At 44.9% G+C, this 15,065-nt stretch overlaps 2 protein-coding genes across 11 annotated transcripts in view; one reads left to right on the forward strand and one right to left on the reverse strand.

Moving 5' to 3' along the window:
* The window catches only part of CNOT1 (CCR4-NOT transcription complex subunit 1), a 137,605-nt gene extending 130,346 nt beyond the window's left edge, over nucleotides 1-7,259 (forward strand). For all 10 annotated transcript variants that reach the window (XM_019505839.1, XM_019505844.1, XM_019505848.1 and 7 more), the window contains 5 exons: nucleotides 178-327; nucleotides 3,643-3,823; nucleotides 4,895-5,027; nucleotides 5,250-5,384; nucleotides 6,185-7,259. In XM_019505839.1, coding sequence (XP_019361384.1) covers nucleotides 178-327; nucleotides 3,643-3,823; nucleotides 4,895-5,027; nucleotides 5,250-5,384; nucleotides 6,185-6,263 — 678 coding nt within the window. In that variant the 3' untranslated portion in view covers nucleotides 6,264-7,259. The remainder of the gene's footprint in view (nucleotides 1-177; nucleotides 328-3,642; nucleotides 3,824-4,894; nucleotides 5,028-5,249; nucleotides 5,385-6,184) is intronic.
* Nucleotides 7,260-9,624: 2,365 nt separating this feature from the next.
* SETD6 (SET domain containing 6) overlaps nucleotides 9,625-15,065 on the reverse strand; it is a gene marked incomplete at its 5' end in the record, with an annotated part of 12,995 nt that continues 7,554 nt past the window's right edge. Inside the window, 6 exons of the mRNA XM_019505300.1 lie at nucleotides 9,625-10,189; nucleotides 11,545-11,687; nucleotides 11,937-12,117; nucleotides 13,006-13,126; nucleotides 13,424-13,618; nucleotides 14,005-14,146. Coding sequence (XP_019360845.1) covers nucleotides 9,878-10,189; nucleotides 11,545-11,687; nucleotides 11,937-12,117; nucleotides 13,006-13,126; nucleotides 13,424-13,618; nucleotides 14,005-14,146 — 1,094 coding nt within the window. The remainder of the gene's footprint in view (nucleotides 10,190-11,544; nucleotides 11,688-11,936; nucleotides 12,118-13,005; nucleotides 13,127-13,423; nucleotides 13,619-14,004; nucleotides 14,147-15,065) is intronic.

The raw sequence follows: 15,065 nt of genomic DNA on the forward strand, positions 1-15,065 counted from the left end.
AGAGCTCTGCCAGCATTTCTTATGTTTCTTTTCTGAAAGAAAAAGGTACTATATACAGGCAAGTGTTGGATGCAGCCAATTCCTTTATCTCCATGATTTTCCAAAGGAAGTCTTTTTAACAGCAGTTTGACTAAAACAGCAGAAACTGGGTAACTTTTATTTCTTTTACCTTCAAAGGTGGACATGTTAAGCGAGATTAATATTGCCCCACGAATACTCACTAACTTCACTGGAGTGATGCCACCACAGTTCAAAAAAGACTTGGATTCATATCTCAAAACTCGCTCTCCTGTCACTTTCCTGTCCGATTTGCGCAGCAACCTACAGGTTAGTGTTTCTGTCTCTGTCTCTGTTCTCTGGGCATCACTTACCAAGAAACCTGAAAACAATGAGACATGCAAAGTACTTGTGGCATTTGGGCATACATTCTAATAGTACAGGAATCTCCAAGATTGCATGCTCTTCCCAAATGTTCTTCTCAAGTAGCCAGCAACAAATTAAGGGTTGGACACCAATGGAAAATAATGTGGTGAAAGCAGATGCACTGGCTACTTCTTGATTCCAGTTTGGGAGCAGATTTGTTCTTGGGGTGTGGGGGTTGTTTTGTTTAATTCTTTTATCTGCTGTTTGGGGTACTGTAAAACTAGCACCATTTGAAAGACTAAATCCATCTGCTTAAATACTTACCCAGTACATCCTTTTAACACTTGCTGTGTAAGGGAGGATTATCTGAATGCAGAAGCTAATTATTTTCATCACACTGGGCTGAGGACCTCTTTGTGACTGCCATGTCTTCAGCAGGACTCTGATCATGTCTGTTAAAAGATGTTAACCCCAGTACATGAGACTTTTACCAGATTGTATGGAATCTCATCACAACTTGTTTCACAACTGATTTAAAGAAGTTTTGTAAATCCAGTTTAGCTCTTTGGTTACTTGTTCTTGAAAATTCCTGATCGTTTACATAGGTGAAATAAATAACATGCTTAATCTGGGAGAGTAACCACAGCAAACATCTGTAATTGTATACAAACAAGGAAATTAGGCCCTGGAATCTAAAGCCCACTGCTGATCTATGCTGTTGAGTAACTGCACAGTTTGATTAAGGATGGTAAGCTCTGAAGTTGGACTGCACAGAAAAATTACCGTATTTACTCGAGTACAAGATAAAGTTTCCCAATCATGGGTAGGGACCTGCCAAATTCAAGGCAGAAGTGGGCTTCATGGCAGCTCCTTTTAATCTTGCAGGGTTCACTGTGCACCCCCTCCTCCCCCACCAATTAGTGGAGGGGCTCGGTTGCTCACTGCTGATGGCAGGGAGACAAAAACCACGGTTTTAAATATGGTGCTGTTTTTGCCTCCCTGCCAGTCAGCAGCAAGCAGCAGGGCCACTGGGCCCCCTCAGCCAATTGGCAATGGGGTGGGGGGAAGAAAATTAAAAGAGTTGCCACACAGCCTACTTCCACCATGAATTCAGTAGTTCCCTAATCGTGGGGAAAGAAGTCCCTCATTTTATGTTTTGCACTCAAGAAAACCTCATTAAAAACCTCTTTGCACTGCTGCCAAAAGCAACATGTGCTCAGTAATGGAAACCAACACCGAGTGTGACTATAAAACACGTGGCCCAGATGGGGCAAATGTGCTGATAGGACCTTTTTTTTTTTTATAGCGTGGCCCTAAAAAACCAAAAAAAAACACATGCTCCCTCTGCAGGGAACTGGCGCTGGGTCTGGAGGTACTACAATACCAAGCCAGCAGTAGGAGGGCCAGAGCCAGCCCTGACACCTTCCCCATGGTGCCAAAATTGCTACATTTGATATGCTGATAGGAACCTACCACACCTTCATAGTTTTGTGTCTCTGGCCCAATTAGCCAAATCGGGTCTGAAGTGTTTTGACTAAACAGAGCTTAGTTGTTCAGATCTGTGTGATGCTACCACTGGCAAGTATCCTATCTCCCAGACTCTTCAGCCTGGGGCTTCAGATACTCCCAAATCTATGGCAAGCATCCTGCATGCAAGCCCCAAGCCTGGAGGCCTTGGGGTTTGGGAGTCTCACTTGCCCCTATCCAAAAGGCTGAGGAGCAAGCTGAGAGTAATCTCCAATCACCATAAATTGTGTAGTAGAGATCCTTCCTTTGGGAAGGTATAGTAGACTTCTTGTAGGGGTGCCTGCCTGCACTGCAGTGGATAGGTCTGTGCCTTCTGAGTTGGGGGGGCACTTGCCCCCCCCTCCACCCCAGCAGCCAGTCAGCAACTTGGTGGGGATCCCCTCGCAACTGATCCCGCAGGCCAGGGGGATCCCACCGACCTGCAAATGGCAGCAGTGCACCACTGGCACTTCTGGGTAAGTGCGATTGACTGGAAGGGGGGACTGCTTCTCCTGCCCCCCACTGTCTGGCTGTTGTTCTCAGGGTGTACATGCAACCCCAGTGTATCACCATTGGGTCTGTGCCCTGAACTACACAAAGTCATTCAAAGCTGGGAAGGCACAGTAAAACTGCCTGGGCCAATACCATCATGGTATCTCCCCCTTTCAGGTAGCACAAGGGTAGGCCAGTGCAGCCCCTCTAAATAAGATATATGGTAGTGTCCAGTGAGTGCAGTCCCCCTCAGCACCAACCGTTTCAGGTCCTGGTGAGCCACTGCATTACATATATATATATTTCAACTTGCTTGTCACTCTCACAGCTGAACTCTGCTTTTCCCATTTTCCATATGATTTCCTGTTTTTTCACCAGCCTTAAATATCTGGCAAACATAGGGTCTCACACAGTTCATCCAGAATCTCTGTTGCTTCCTCTCAGCTTGTTGCATATGATTAGTGCAGCCCCGCCCTCCATGAGGTGCAGTCGGACCAGGTTTTGCTGCTTGTATTCTAGGTGAAGTAGTGCTGGAGTACCTATGCTAAAACTTGCAGCAGTTTCAAAAAAAAGGCAAACTGCATCATCAATTCGGGATGAACTAAGTCTATATGGGTACTATATGCAAACAGGTGTGTTTATTTCAAGGTCTGTTTTCAAATTTGCCCCTAATTTTCATGTATGTTCAGGGAGGGCAGAGCTTGACAGGAGAGGAAGAAGAGGCTGCAGGGGGGAAGAATTTGCAGGGGGGGGGCAGAGGGAATGGGGGCTACATGACACCCCTGCCCCCTTTCTCCCCACAGATTTTTCACTGCTGTAGCAGTGGGAGGAAGACCAATTCAAGACAAAACTCCAATAATAAGATTCTGTATCTGGAAAATTATAACACTTTTTTATAAATTTTCTATATGCAGAATCTAATTATTGGGGGTTTGTTGTGTATTCAGGGTCATCTTACTTTTGAGTAAAGACAGTACTTGGAATACGTGCATCAGCAGAGTTCTAATGCAGTTTAATCTACTTTTTAACATCTTTCATTCACATTAACTTTCCTGAGTGTTGGGGTGTAATCGGACCATTTTGAATTCTCTCAGAAAAAAGCCCTGGGAACACTTTAATACACAATAAGAAACCTAAGAGTAAGAGCTGAGCACTAGGATGGATAACTGGACAGACTACCTTGTGTATATGGTGGATGACAGAAATGCTGAATGTCTTCCAGATCCTGACATGAAACAAGGATTTTCAAGTGGTAATTTCTTGTTGTATTTTGTTTACTAGGTATCAAATGAACCTGGCAATCGCTACAACATCCAGCTAATTAATGCACTGGTGCTCTATGTAGGTACTCAGGCTATTGCACACATTCACAACAAAGGCAGCACACCCTCTATGAGCACTATCACCCATTCAGCCCATATGGACATCTTCCAGAATCTGGCTGTGGACCTTGACACTGAAGGTATGCTAGAAATGTTTCTCCCCATAGTTGCTGCTTTTTCCAATTTAAGAGAGCAGATTTAACTTAGCACTTCGGGGAAAAAAAGCCAAAAGTACCACTTTATTTCATTGTTAGTGGACCTATATTAGCAATGCCACATTAGAAGACTAAAAATCTGAGTACAGGGGAAATATTATATTTGAAATCACAATAACTTTGTTTCAAACAGCTTACCCAAATGTTAACTTTGGAGTGAGTTTATTTTCAATTTTGATAAAGAAATTTTGCTTCTCTCTACTGAAGACTTGTGCTGGTGAATTTCCTATCCCCTTATATGTGATGCAATCCTACTTTTTGCCTGGTGGTTGACATCAAGGGTATAGCCTACAGATTCTAGATTTTTCAAGTTGGTGCATGTCTGGCAGAATTTAATAAATACTGTCCAAACCCAGCCAAGCTTTTAACACGCCTGTTCTCGTCACAATACTACTAGTGGATTAGATTGCAAAAGCTTGTATAGCTACTTGGTTGTAAAATAAAAGGTGTTACAAATAAAGGGTAATGTTTGGTATGTAACACGCAACATTTAACATCTTCAAAGCATTTTACAAGTACTAGTTGGTGCAACAGAAGAGTCTAAATTTGAAGGAATAATAATGCATCTTTGGATAAAGTACCATAAAATGTCAGCTAGTTCCAGAGGACTAAACTGCTATAAACCATTTGGAGGGATGCTGTTCTGAAACTAACTTCTTGATGAGGAATCCCAGACTCTTAGCTGAGCCTCAGCTGGGGTCCTTAATGTTTCTAGGGGGTTTTACTATTATTTTTATATTTTCTTAAAACTATACAATATAAAAATCTCAAATCTGAATCTGTAAGTGGTGGTTGGGTGTTTCAGGGTGGTGGTGGTATTTAGATTCATAACCAATCCTATCCCAAATCCCCCAGGCAGTGGTTCCCCAAAAAAATTAAGGTCACAATGGTAGTCAGCATGGGGGGTTGATATGCGAATCCAACAAGCTTGGAATCCACTTGTGTAAGGAAAGCCACCTATGCTTGTCTCTACTAAACTACTGTTCCTTTCTCTAGGTCGGTATCTTTTCTTGAATGCAATTGCCAATCAGCTGCGGTACCCCAACAGTCACACGCACTATTTCAGTTGCACCATGCTTTACCTATTTGCAGAGGCCAACACTGAGGCTATCCAGGAACAGATTACGAGGTGAAAGAAACATTTTTGCCTCATTTCAGCTTTCCATTCTCCTTCCTTTTAAATTTAAAGATTTCTCATCCTGAAGGCAGTTGCTGTGTTGTTAAACAGCAACAGTGCCCCATGCAAGAATGTCGAATGCAATTTGGCCGTGCTGCAGTTGTAAACATCAGTGTCTTGCATACGCTAACATCTAGCCTGAGTCTTACCTATCTGTTTTAATGTGGATTTCAGGGTTCTGTTGGAACGACTGATTGTAAATAGGCCTCACCCATGGGGTCTCCTCATTACCTTCATTGAGCTGATAAAAAACCCGGCATTTAAGTTCTGGAACCATGAATTTGTCCATTGTGCTCCAGAAATTGAGAAGTGAGTATGATGTAATTACAAGTAAACTCATAGAAAATGGGCCACAAAGATTATCATATAAGTTTTAATTACTCTATATTCAAAAGTTTCTAAGTGGGCTTATGAATCAGGGGAAGGTAGTAACTGGGGATTTTTTCCACAAAATGGTTCAAGCGTAGTGATGGTTGGAGATCAAAGAAGGCTTTGTAAGGACTAGGAGTAAAACCTGTCCTGTGGTTCTGGAACTTCCTTGTGCTGCCTCCCTTGCCCAAATTGTGACTATATGATTCATGGGAGTGGGCTTCCATGTAACTTCTGAGAGTGAATTTCTTGTTAATGCTGTGCTGCCCTTTTGAAGTAGAGGGCGCTTTTGTTTGAAAAAGCTGAATTTGCTCCTCAGTCTGGAAGCTGCAGTCGGATACCATGAGTATCTGACAGGGCTGTCCAGCAGCGCAGTAAATTAGTCTGCTGTGGCCTAATTGCCAGGCACGTGTGGACAGTGACACTTTACTGTGTAGCAAATGAAACTGCTGTGTAGTAAAGCATCTTGCACCTGGTTACAGAGATCAGGGCACATGGTTGTGGCATGCAAAGGAACAAAGATGCAGTTGCTGCATTTTTTTTTTAGGTGTGGTGTATCACACTGAGTGTGAGCCCTGTAGAGTGCTGACTTGCTTGGACAGTACTGGTTGAGTTCTCGGTTAGGTGGATGATGGTGACTCCCTGTCACGACAGGAAATCCTGATATGAAGTTCTCCAAAATGAAGATCTCGGATGAAACCTAGCTTTGCATGTAACCTTTTTCTTCTCTCCATGTTCAGGTTGTTCCAGTCAGTTGCACAGTGCTGTATGGGGCAGAAGCAGGCACAGCAAGTGATGGAAGGGACTGGTGCCAGTTAGATGACCTGCATCTTGTAAGCGTGCCAGCCTGGAGTTCCCTGTCCTGGCAAACCAACAGAAGAATCCTTAAGGCTCTTCCTGACCTTCCCAGCCCCCCCAATTTGGGTACACACAACAAACCTTTTGGTGAAGTCTGTGTGGGCACGTTCCAAAGTTTCAAAACAATTTTTTTGACTTTTGGCCAAAATTCAGAAGATGCTGTGAATATCATTTTGAACTAGTGTAAATACACAGAACCGAGATGTTTGTCTGGACTTTTTGGGTTTGTGCAAATTGTGTTTAAAGGCAGGTGGATAACTGGCACCTGTCCAGCTTGTAATAAAGGGGCAGCTGCTGATGCCAAGCACTTGTCTGGGGCAGACCTCCTTGTCCTGACATTCCCGGACTCCCAAAGAATATTGAAAAGCCAGTTGAAATATTATGTAACTTATTTTTCTTTATGTGGATGGGGGGACCTTTAAATCACTAAGTTGTTTAAAAAAAAAAAAAGTGGATGCATTGGAATCAGGGAATACTATGGAATACAAAGGGAGGGAGGGGTTGGGATTAAGGTCCAGGGTTGCTGTTTTTTTCTCCCTCCCCTCCTTATCCCCTCCTCAACCCACATCAAATGCTGATGGACAACAAGGGGAGCAGTTGGAACACTCTTCCTTTCTGTTGAAGAAACACCTCAGGCCCTTTGGGAGAGGGTCAGCTGTTTTTAGTAAAGAAACCAGAGACCAGGCCTATAGCTTTTTTCCTTTATTTTTTTTCCTGACACTTGTAAATTTTTGGGGGCGGGGGGACTCAGTCTAGACCTGCCTCCTATGGCCACACAGTATAAGTTTGTAAAAAGAACAAAGGACCAATACAGCCCATTTTGTAAGGATTTTGAATGTTTTGTAAATGTATTGGTCCATGTGTTGTATTTTGTAGCCTTTCTAGTTCTCGGGCTTTAGTTCTCCCACTTCTTGTATGTATGCATACTGTAGTTACACATTAAAGTCATGACATGCAGCAGGTGCCACTGTCCTTATTCTCTCTGCTACTGTGATATTGGATGCTTGAGGGTTTTCAAAAATATCTCTACTCTCATCTTGGAATATCCAATACATACATACGTTATGCTCTAGTAACAAGTTTTAAATTAGTATTTCCATCCCTTGAGCCAGTGTGGAAGAGAGAGAAGTTAAACAATGATTAACTAGTCATAAATACTTTTCCTTTAAAAAAAAATTGCAGTATAGCACTGAGAGAAGAAGAGTGTTTATGAAGTTAATCACAAGATTGCAGGCATCCATTGTGCCATTATAGTCAGAGGCAGACAGCCTCAGTTTTGGACAAATCTTACTGCATCTCTAATGGAGAGAATGTTGTTTTCTTGTAGTTGACCACTGTCTGAAGGGAGATGAGAAAAAATTTAGATTAATCCCTTAGCTCAGTTGAGAGGATTTGCACAGGAAACGCCACAAATTTGATGTTACAGCTGTGTTAAATAGCTTTTGTTTATGACTATTTTAAAACACTAATCTTAACCTAGATGATTAAGTGTTAACATTCATAGCTCATATATTCACTTCTGTGCTGCAAAAACTGATGATAGGGAAACTAATTCTTTTTGTCATATGGGTATAGAGAGTTAAAAACTCCTTGGACATTTGGTTTATTCCCTCATTGAAAATACAGATGCCTTTTATCTGCAGGTCTTTAAGAGGACAAGGGAGCTTTTGTCTGCTCACTTGATGAGACAGTTTGCTTTGTATCTTTATGGTTTCAAAGGGTCACTGTGGTTTTTTAGCAACTTAGAACTACCTAGAGTCTCTTGCAGGGACATCTTAGTGTATTTTTCCCTTGCAGCTTGAAGGAATTGCTATGAGGTCACATCTTCAAAAGATACGGGTGCCCAAGACAGCAGGCAACCATAACTGCATGTGAGGTGGTTCAGAGTGAAATCTTGATGCTCCCAATACCTTCTGCTAGACTGTTTTTAGTCAAGCAGCTTGTCTGCAATACTCTACTCCTAGATAAAGGTTAGACAACCTCACTGTAGTTCTATACAACCAACAGAAGTAGGAGCTCTTTGTGTTAGAAGGGATTTAGCACTTGCACAACTACAGCTGAAATGGGGGAGTGGGGAGAAACTTCTGCCACCCCCCACTCATCCCCCTGCCAGCTTGTTCTACATTAGGCTAAGGTACCAAACTATGCCAAAAACCTGTCTGGTATTAAGGAACTAACTTTCTTTCCCAGCAGTCTTGGGCATTCCAAGAGCTGAAATGATGAGTGTCTTGTGTTTGCCTTCCAAGACCATGTGCTTAGTATTGGCTGTGCTGAGGTTCATAGGTCTCTGGTTCTATACTAACACAGCTGCAAAAGGCTTCTATTTCTGCCCAATGCTGACCAAGGAAAAAAGTGGGGGGGAGGCCTGCAGCCAGCATCCACTTGCTTTTAGGACATGCCAGTTTTACTGTAAAAGATATTTCTACTCCGTAAAGCACTGCCTCTGTGACATCCTACACTATTGGCAGATAATGGATACCAAATAATTTTTTAAATAGATGCACAGGAACTAAGTTGTGTGGGTGCAGCCCACATAACACATTACTGCTTTGGTAAATAGATTGAGAACTACTGCCCTGGAATATATCACACTTTATCCTGTACACGTCGGCCAGTATAAGCTATGCAGCATCTTTTGGCTTAAACCAAGAGCATGATTTGGCCTACATTACTTGGCAAGAAGGAATGAATCTGTTCCAAAGAGCATAGAGGGAAAGCCTTCTGGTAAAGACCTTCCTTACTTTAGGGCAGCATCAGCTCCTTGTATTCTCCTTGAGGAAATTCTCAGCAGAAACTAAGGCTGCTAAATCTGTACCTACTTCAAATTAAGCTGTAGGACTAAAATCAGATTCCAGTAATGAACATTCAGCCTCCTAAGACTGGGGTAACAGAAGCAAGTTGTCTTTGCAGACATCCCATGTGCCCAAGCCTAGTTTTCCACTGATGTGTCATGGTGCATGCAGAAGATGGCTGAACAACTATCCGCATGAACAGATCAACCTTCTACCAGGTATTAATTCTCCCTTAAAATCCAGGTAAAAAGAGCATTTATTTTGCAGCTGCTCTTAAAGTTAAGGTTTCCCTTGCAGATATCCATTTAAGGCATAGAAACCTGGAAGAGCTGTGGCTTCAGAGTATTGGCCTTGAAGGGGAATTAATCCTTCATTTACAGGAATAAACAATAAAACAGCTCAAATCTGAGCAAGGCAAGAACTGCTGGTATTCTCTGCTGCTTTGCCATGTTGGTTCCTGATCTCACAGGAGGTTTAGGGGGGAACCTTTTACTTCCAAAGGTTGGAAGTTCGTGGCCATATTAAATCACTTCCACATCCTTAAGACAAGTCTTTTATATAAAATATATACAAGAGGTAGACAAAAAGCAAATCCAGAAAACCTAGAAACAACAGCCCAATGCAAGAGACTTCATTTAAAGCTTGCCCTCTGGTCTTCCTGGTGCCCAATGGCCATACCCACCATTGGCCCTGGTATAGATGGTACAATGCTCCTTTGCCCATAGCTTGACCCCAGCTGCAATTCCAGACTGCATTTGTGCTACCCGCTATGCAGTTCTGTCTCTACTGCACCAACTCCAGCAGCTGATGCAAGATTTTCTTTTGCCCGTAGCGCACTTGTAAGGCTTGCCGCTCTCTCTGGCTCAGTTTGCCATAAGCCACCTTGTCATTCAGCAAGTCCTGCTCTGCATTCAAGTCTGAATTGTAAGATGCAAGTGTCAGCAGCACACTGTCATGGAGCAACTTCTTCCATGAGGCTTTCATCTTGCGTATCATCTCATTAGACAGCATGCTCTCCTCCTCCTCACTGGTATCTTCCTCCCAGCCGTCTTTCTCTTTAAACTCTTCAAATTCCTCCACAGACATGCAGAGCACCTACAACCAACCACACCCACACACACTTATTGTGATCTTGGGCTAGAGAAGTGATGCTGACAGTTAGGACCTTGATCCTAAGGTCTGTTTCCAGCTTTTGACCCCTAATGGATTTTTGTTCCCCTAAAAATATGAAGACTGAGAGTGACTAATAGGGGCCTTGAAAGATGTAAAATTTATGACAATATTGATATGTTAATTACTCCATAAATTGCATACTCATGCATTCAGCCAATTTATAGCATGGTAAAAAGGCAAACCAGCCACAAAGGGATTTCATGTTAGTTGTGGAACCTCTTTGTGACTAGTTCGCCTCGTACTTTAAATGTTCCAAATCCAGAGTTGTCCTGAGCCAGTGCTGACAATCCTGGGGACCAGGAAACAGCCACCTCCTGACATGGAATGATGTTTGAGATGGGGCATAAAATTCCTCAGCTCCCACTTACACCATTATATTGATCTGCTATGGGGAGGGTATAAGTTAACTGGCCTTCAACTGGGGCACAAATAAAATGGGCTTAGCAAAGATTTATTGATTTTCAGTTAACAAGGCACGGTGCAGAAAGGACTGCAGAGAAGGTAAGGTTGGTATCTTTTTAAAGCTCCAGGCTCCACATTAAGAAAAAATGAATTCAAACTGGGGCAGATGTGTGTGAGGGTTATTGAGATTGGGGGCAGGAGAGGAACATGGGAGGGGTGGAATTGGGAGCTTTTGAGAAGAGAATTGTTCTCTCTAAATAGTGCAGGGACAGGCACCAGAAGAATAAAACCTGATTTTAAGCTAAAGGACAGTTTTGGGACACAAATGGGTATAAACTGACCGTAAGTAACCTAACCTAGGCTGGTATTAGAAACTTCTTAACTGTGACAAATACTATTGTAAATCAGCCTCCCAGAAGCTAGATCACATTATGGAAGATGCTGCATGAGATACAGAGCAGGGGCCAGAATTCACTGACTGAGGAGATCCAGCCACTTTTGTGCACTAGGATCTGAACACCTGCAAATGTTTTCACTTAAATTTGGGCCTATGACATTGCAGAGAAAAAACAAGTAAAAGCTTTGCCCAGCAAGCAGGCAATTCCATGGTTCTCTGTCAGGATGTTTCAGTGCTGAAAGCAGGCCTGACTGCTATTGCAGGGGCAAGGAAAATGTTTGAAATTGAGACTTGGGGGGTGGGGAGGGATGCTTACTACTTTCCTGCAATGGAATTCAGTCAGCCAGCAACTGTAATTGTAGCTATCTGGGAAAGTAGCACAAGTTGCCCAGGCTTTTGGAGAATGCTATTCCAGGGGCCAGGATCAGTGCTGGGAGTAGAACCCACAACTGCCTCACTGGCATGGAGAACCACTCACCTTCAGGGTCATGGACAGCTCTTCCTCAGTTAACACCTCCTCCCAGCCAATCACAAAAGCACCTTCCTCCCCAACCATCTCCAGCTGGCAGAGGAAATCCCACTGCTCTGACACCAGCTGCTGCTCCACTGCTGTTCTGGCACCTGTGGATGACAGGAGACATCAACCAAGCATGCGCTCCCTGTAAGGAGCAAGAGATTTACACACCAGCCCAGGATTTTCAAACCCATGAATGATTTCAGATGCCTGTCTGGAACTGCTGATCCCCCAGGAACCACCCACCCCGCACAGTCCAGCCCCTGCCCAGAGGCCATTCCTGGCAAGGCGTTCGGAACAGGCTGTCCTGCTCACTGCAAGTACATGTGGAACATCAACTGCCGCGAGCAACTCACGCTGCAGCGCTGCTTTACGCACTGTCACCATCTGGATGTCAGCTGTGTCATTGGTGTTGCCCGGGTATGGCTCAGCAAAGCCATACATATGCACAAGTTGCCAGTTCGCCATCTGTCCATATGTATTGAAGATCTCTTGCCCTTTGCAGACAGGCTGTGTCGTAACCATTCTCAGACACTCCTGCACATAGAAGAATGGGACATAAGCAGAGTATAAGCCACTGGCCTCACAATGTGGTGGCTGCATTCCCTGGCTCCCCACAACAAGACTTTATGGCGATTCTGGGGCACATCAAGAAACCTATGGGCAGCCTCCCTCCCCCTTAAGAAAGAAGCTACTAGCTCTTCCCCAGCATCCCAGCTGCTGCCTTGTGCAGAGCAAGTGTCACATTACCTGCTAAACCCTGGGCTCCTACCCTGCTTCTATAACATATGCAACTTTTAGGTGGCTCAGCTGACCACAAAATCCTTTCCCTGATGTTGCCTGTCCTTGTTTTACAGGAAAACTTTAGCCTCTATGTAGGTTATTATTAGGCTAGTGCTATTCACTACCCTTCTGCAGGCTGGGACATTAGTCTCCTAGAGGCAGCTTGCCCCAATATGCCAACAGGCTGATGTGTCCCAGTGTAGATTCCTCAGTCCCCATGCTACTGGCACAGACTAAAAAACACTGGTAGATCCAATGGCTGGATTGGGGAGTGGAAGTTTGACATCCAGAGCAAAGTGAAACCTTTGATAACCAGGCCACCAAAGCAACAGAGTAGTCACCAGTTCCTGGGCTCAACAGAAGGGTAAACTGGGTGAAGTCTGGTGGCCTGGTAAACTGGTGGTCAGACTATCAGACCTAGGAGTGACATGTGGTCTTACACTCTGTGAACCTCTAGAGAGGGACATGCAGTACAAGCAGCACTCTCCACCAAAAGGGAGATGGACAGAGGGGAGCCACACCACCAGCCTAGAGACATTCCAGTTAGACTGGCCCGATAGGTGGGGGGGGGGAAAGGAGTAACAAACCATGACACCCATCTGTGTTGGAACTTGCTCTCCAATCACATCTCAGTCTACTCACTGGGGAGTGCTCCAGGTTGGCATTGTTACTGGCCACATGATTCAAGATGTCAGCCATTGGCACCATCATTGGAGGGTTAGGCTCCTTCTCATCCTCATCTTCATCCAGAGGCTCCTGAAAGCTGTTTGGAAGGGAAAGGAGGGATGAGGACATGCCTATTCTATGCCTGGCAGAACTAAGTCAACCTGGGCCTGTGACTGAGAGACTAGCCTGCCCTCTCAAATGGCAGGGGACCAAAGGTGGATTGTGTAGAGGCTGTAATGGCTTCAAAGCCTCTTCCACCACCCACCCTTCACTGCCGAAGTATCAGAAATCCCTAGAAGACATTCCTTGTCCACCCAGGAGAAATAGCTGGTGGCTTCATTTCAGGCCTCCTGCAGCTGGCTCCATTATCCACAAGTGCCCTTCTTCCTCTCACCTATAGGCCATGACGAATGCCACAAGTCTCTGGTATAGCTCCAAGGTGTGCAACTTGGGATCAAAGATGTCTGGGTGGGACTCCATGAAAGGCAGGATGAGGGAGGTGTACTCCAGGTGGATGTTGGCCAGGTCTTTGTCTACTGCTTCTAGGATGCCTGTGCCCTGCAGCAGCCGTACTCTCTCTTCTTCAGGCCTGTATCCAAGGCAGATCAGACAGAGACTTGCCTCCTCCAGTGATTCTCCTGATTGCCACACAGGCTTCCACTCTAACTAGCACTCACCCAAAACACTATGGAGCATGACAACCACCAGGGATAGGCTGCCCACAGAGGCTGTTATCTACCCAATGGAACAAGCAAATGCATGCACATCCCCAACCCACTGCCACTGACCTGTGAAGATACAGCAACTTGGCCATGGCTACAGAGCAGAGCCAAGAACAACCCAGGTCTGCAAGCCTCACGACCACATGGATTCTCCATGATTAACAGCACCAGAGTCCAGAACACCTGCTCCAGGGGCAGGAGCAGTAACTGGTGGATTGCAACAGCCTGATGCTATCACACACTTTAACCTTACCAGAACATGGGGTGATCCAAGCTCTTCAGGTCAGGCCAAAGCGAGAGGTAGGGCTGCCAATACGAGTTTCTGGCTGTGTACTCATGCAGCAAGGACAGGAGGAGAGGCACCCAGCCAGACTGACTCTGCAAAGATGCTTGGCCTAGAGGGCCAAACACAGAGGAGAGGTGGAAATACATTGAGGTACCCAGGGTTTTTCTCTCTTCCCCCAAGAACAGGGTCTCGGCTTCTAAGGATCAAACCTACCCCAGAAACCCAAGGCTAAGGCTGGCTAGAAATCAACTGCGTTTCAAGGTTTGGGAATTCGCTTTTGTTTGACACTAAAATAAACAAATACCTGAACCTGTTCAGCGTGGGATTGTACGAAAGTATGGTTGGAAGAGACCTTGTAAGATCTAGTCCAACTCTCTGCCCAAGGTAGGAGTGTCCCAGAATAAACCATCTCAGCCAAGTGTCTGTCCAGCCTTTTGAAAATTTCCAAGGATGGACATTCCACAGCTTCCCTAGGCAGCCTGTTCCAATTCTTGACCACCCTCATAGTCAGGAAGTTCCTCCTAATCTTCAACCTAAAATTTCCTCTGCTGCAGCCTGTAGACATTGCTCCTAGTTTTGTCCTCTGCAGCTATAAAGATATGCTTATCTTTATCCTCTCTCTAATCATCTTCAGGTATTTGAAGACTGTTATATCAAATCCCACCCCCAGTCTTCTCTTCTCCAAGCTAAATAATCCTAGTTCTTTCACCCTTTAAATCCTTCCAGCCCATCTGCTGCTTCTGTCCCAGGCAGCACCCTCTCCCCTCTCCCTTCCCATCCTGCTCTCTTTGTTTATGTTTTCATCCGGGTCCCTCCCTCCCCCATCTGGGAAGCCATATCCCTTTTCTCCTGGCACTGGGACCTAAGGGACGTTTTCTGCTTTCCTTCGTCCCCAAAGTTCTGCACTGGGGCAGACTTGGTGCCCTGTCACACATACCCACAGACACCAACAGCACGCGCCACCCCGGCACCAGTCGCGCAGGGCAGGAGTGCTGCAGTGTCTCTGCTGCTGCGAGGGCTCCTGAAAG

Source organism: Gavialis gangeticus, unplaced genomic scaffold (genome assembly GCF_001723915.1).
Source record: "Gavialis gangeticus isolate Ggan-Ray unplaced genomic scaffold, GavGan_comp1, whole genome shotgun sequence".
Classification (NCBI taxonomy): domain Eukaryota; kingdom Metazoa; phylum Chordata; order Crocodylia; family Gavialidae; genus Gavialis; species Gavialis gangeticus.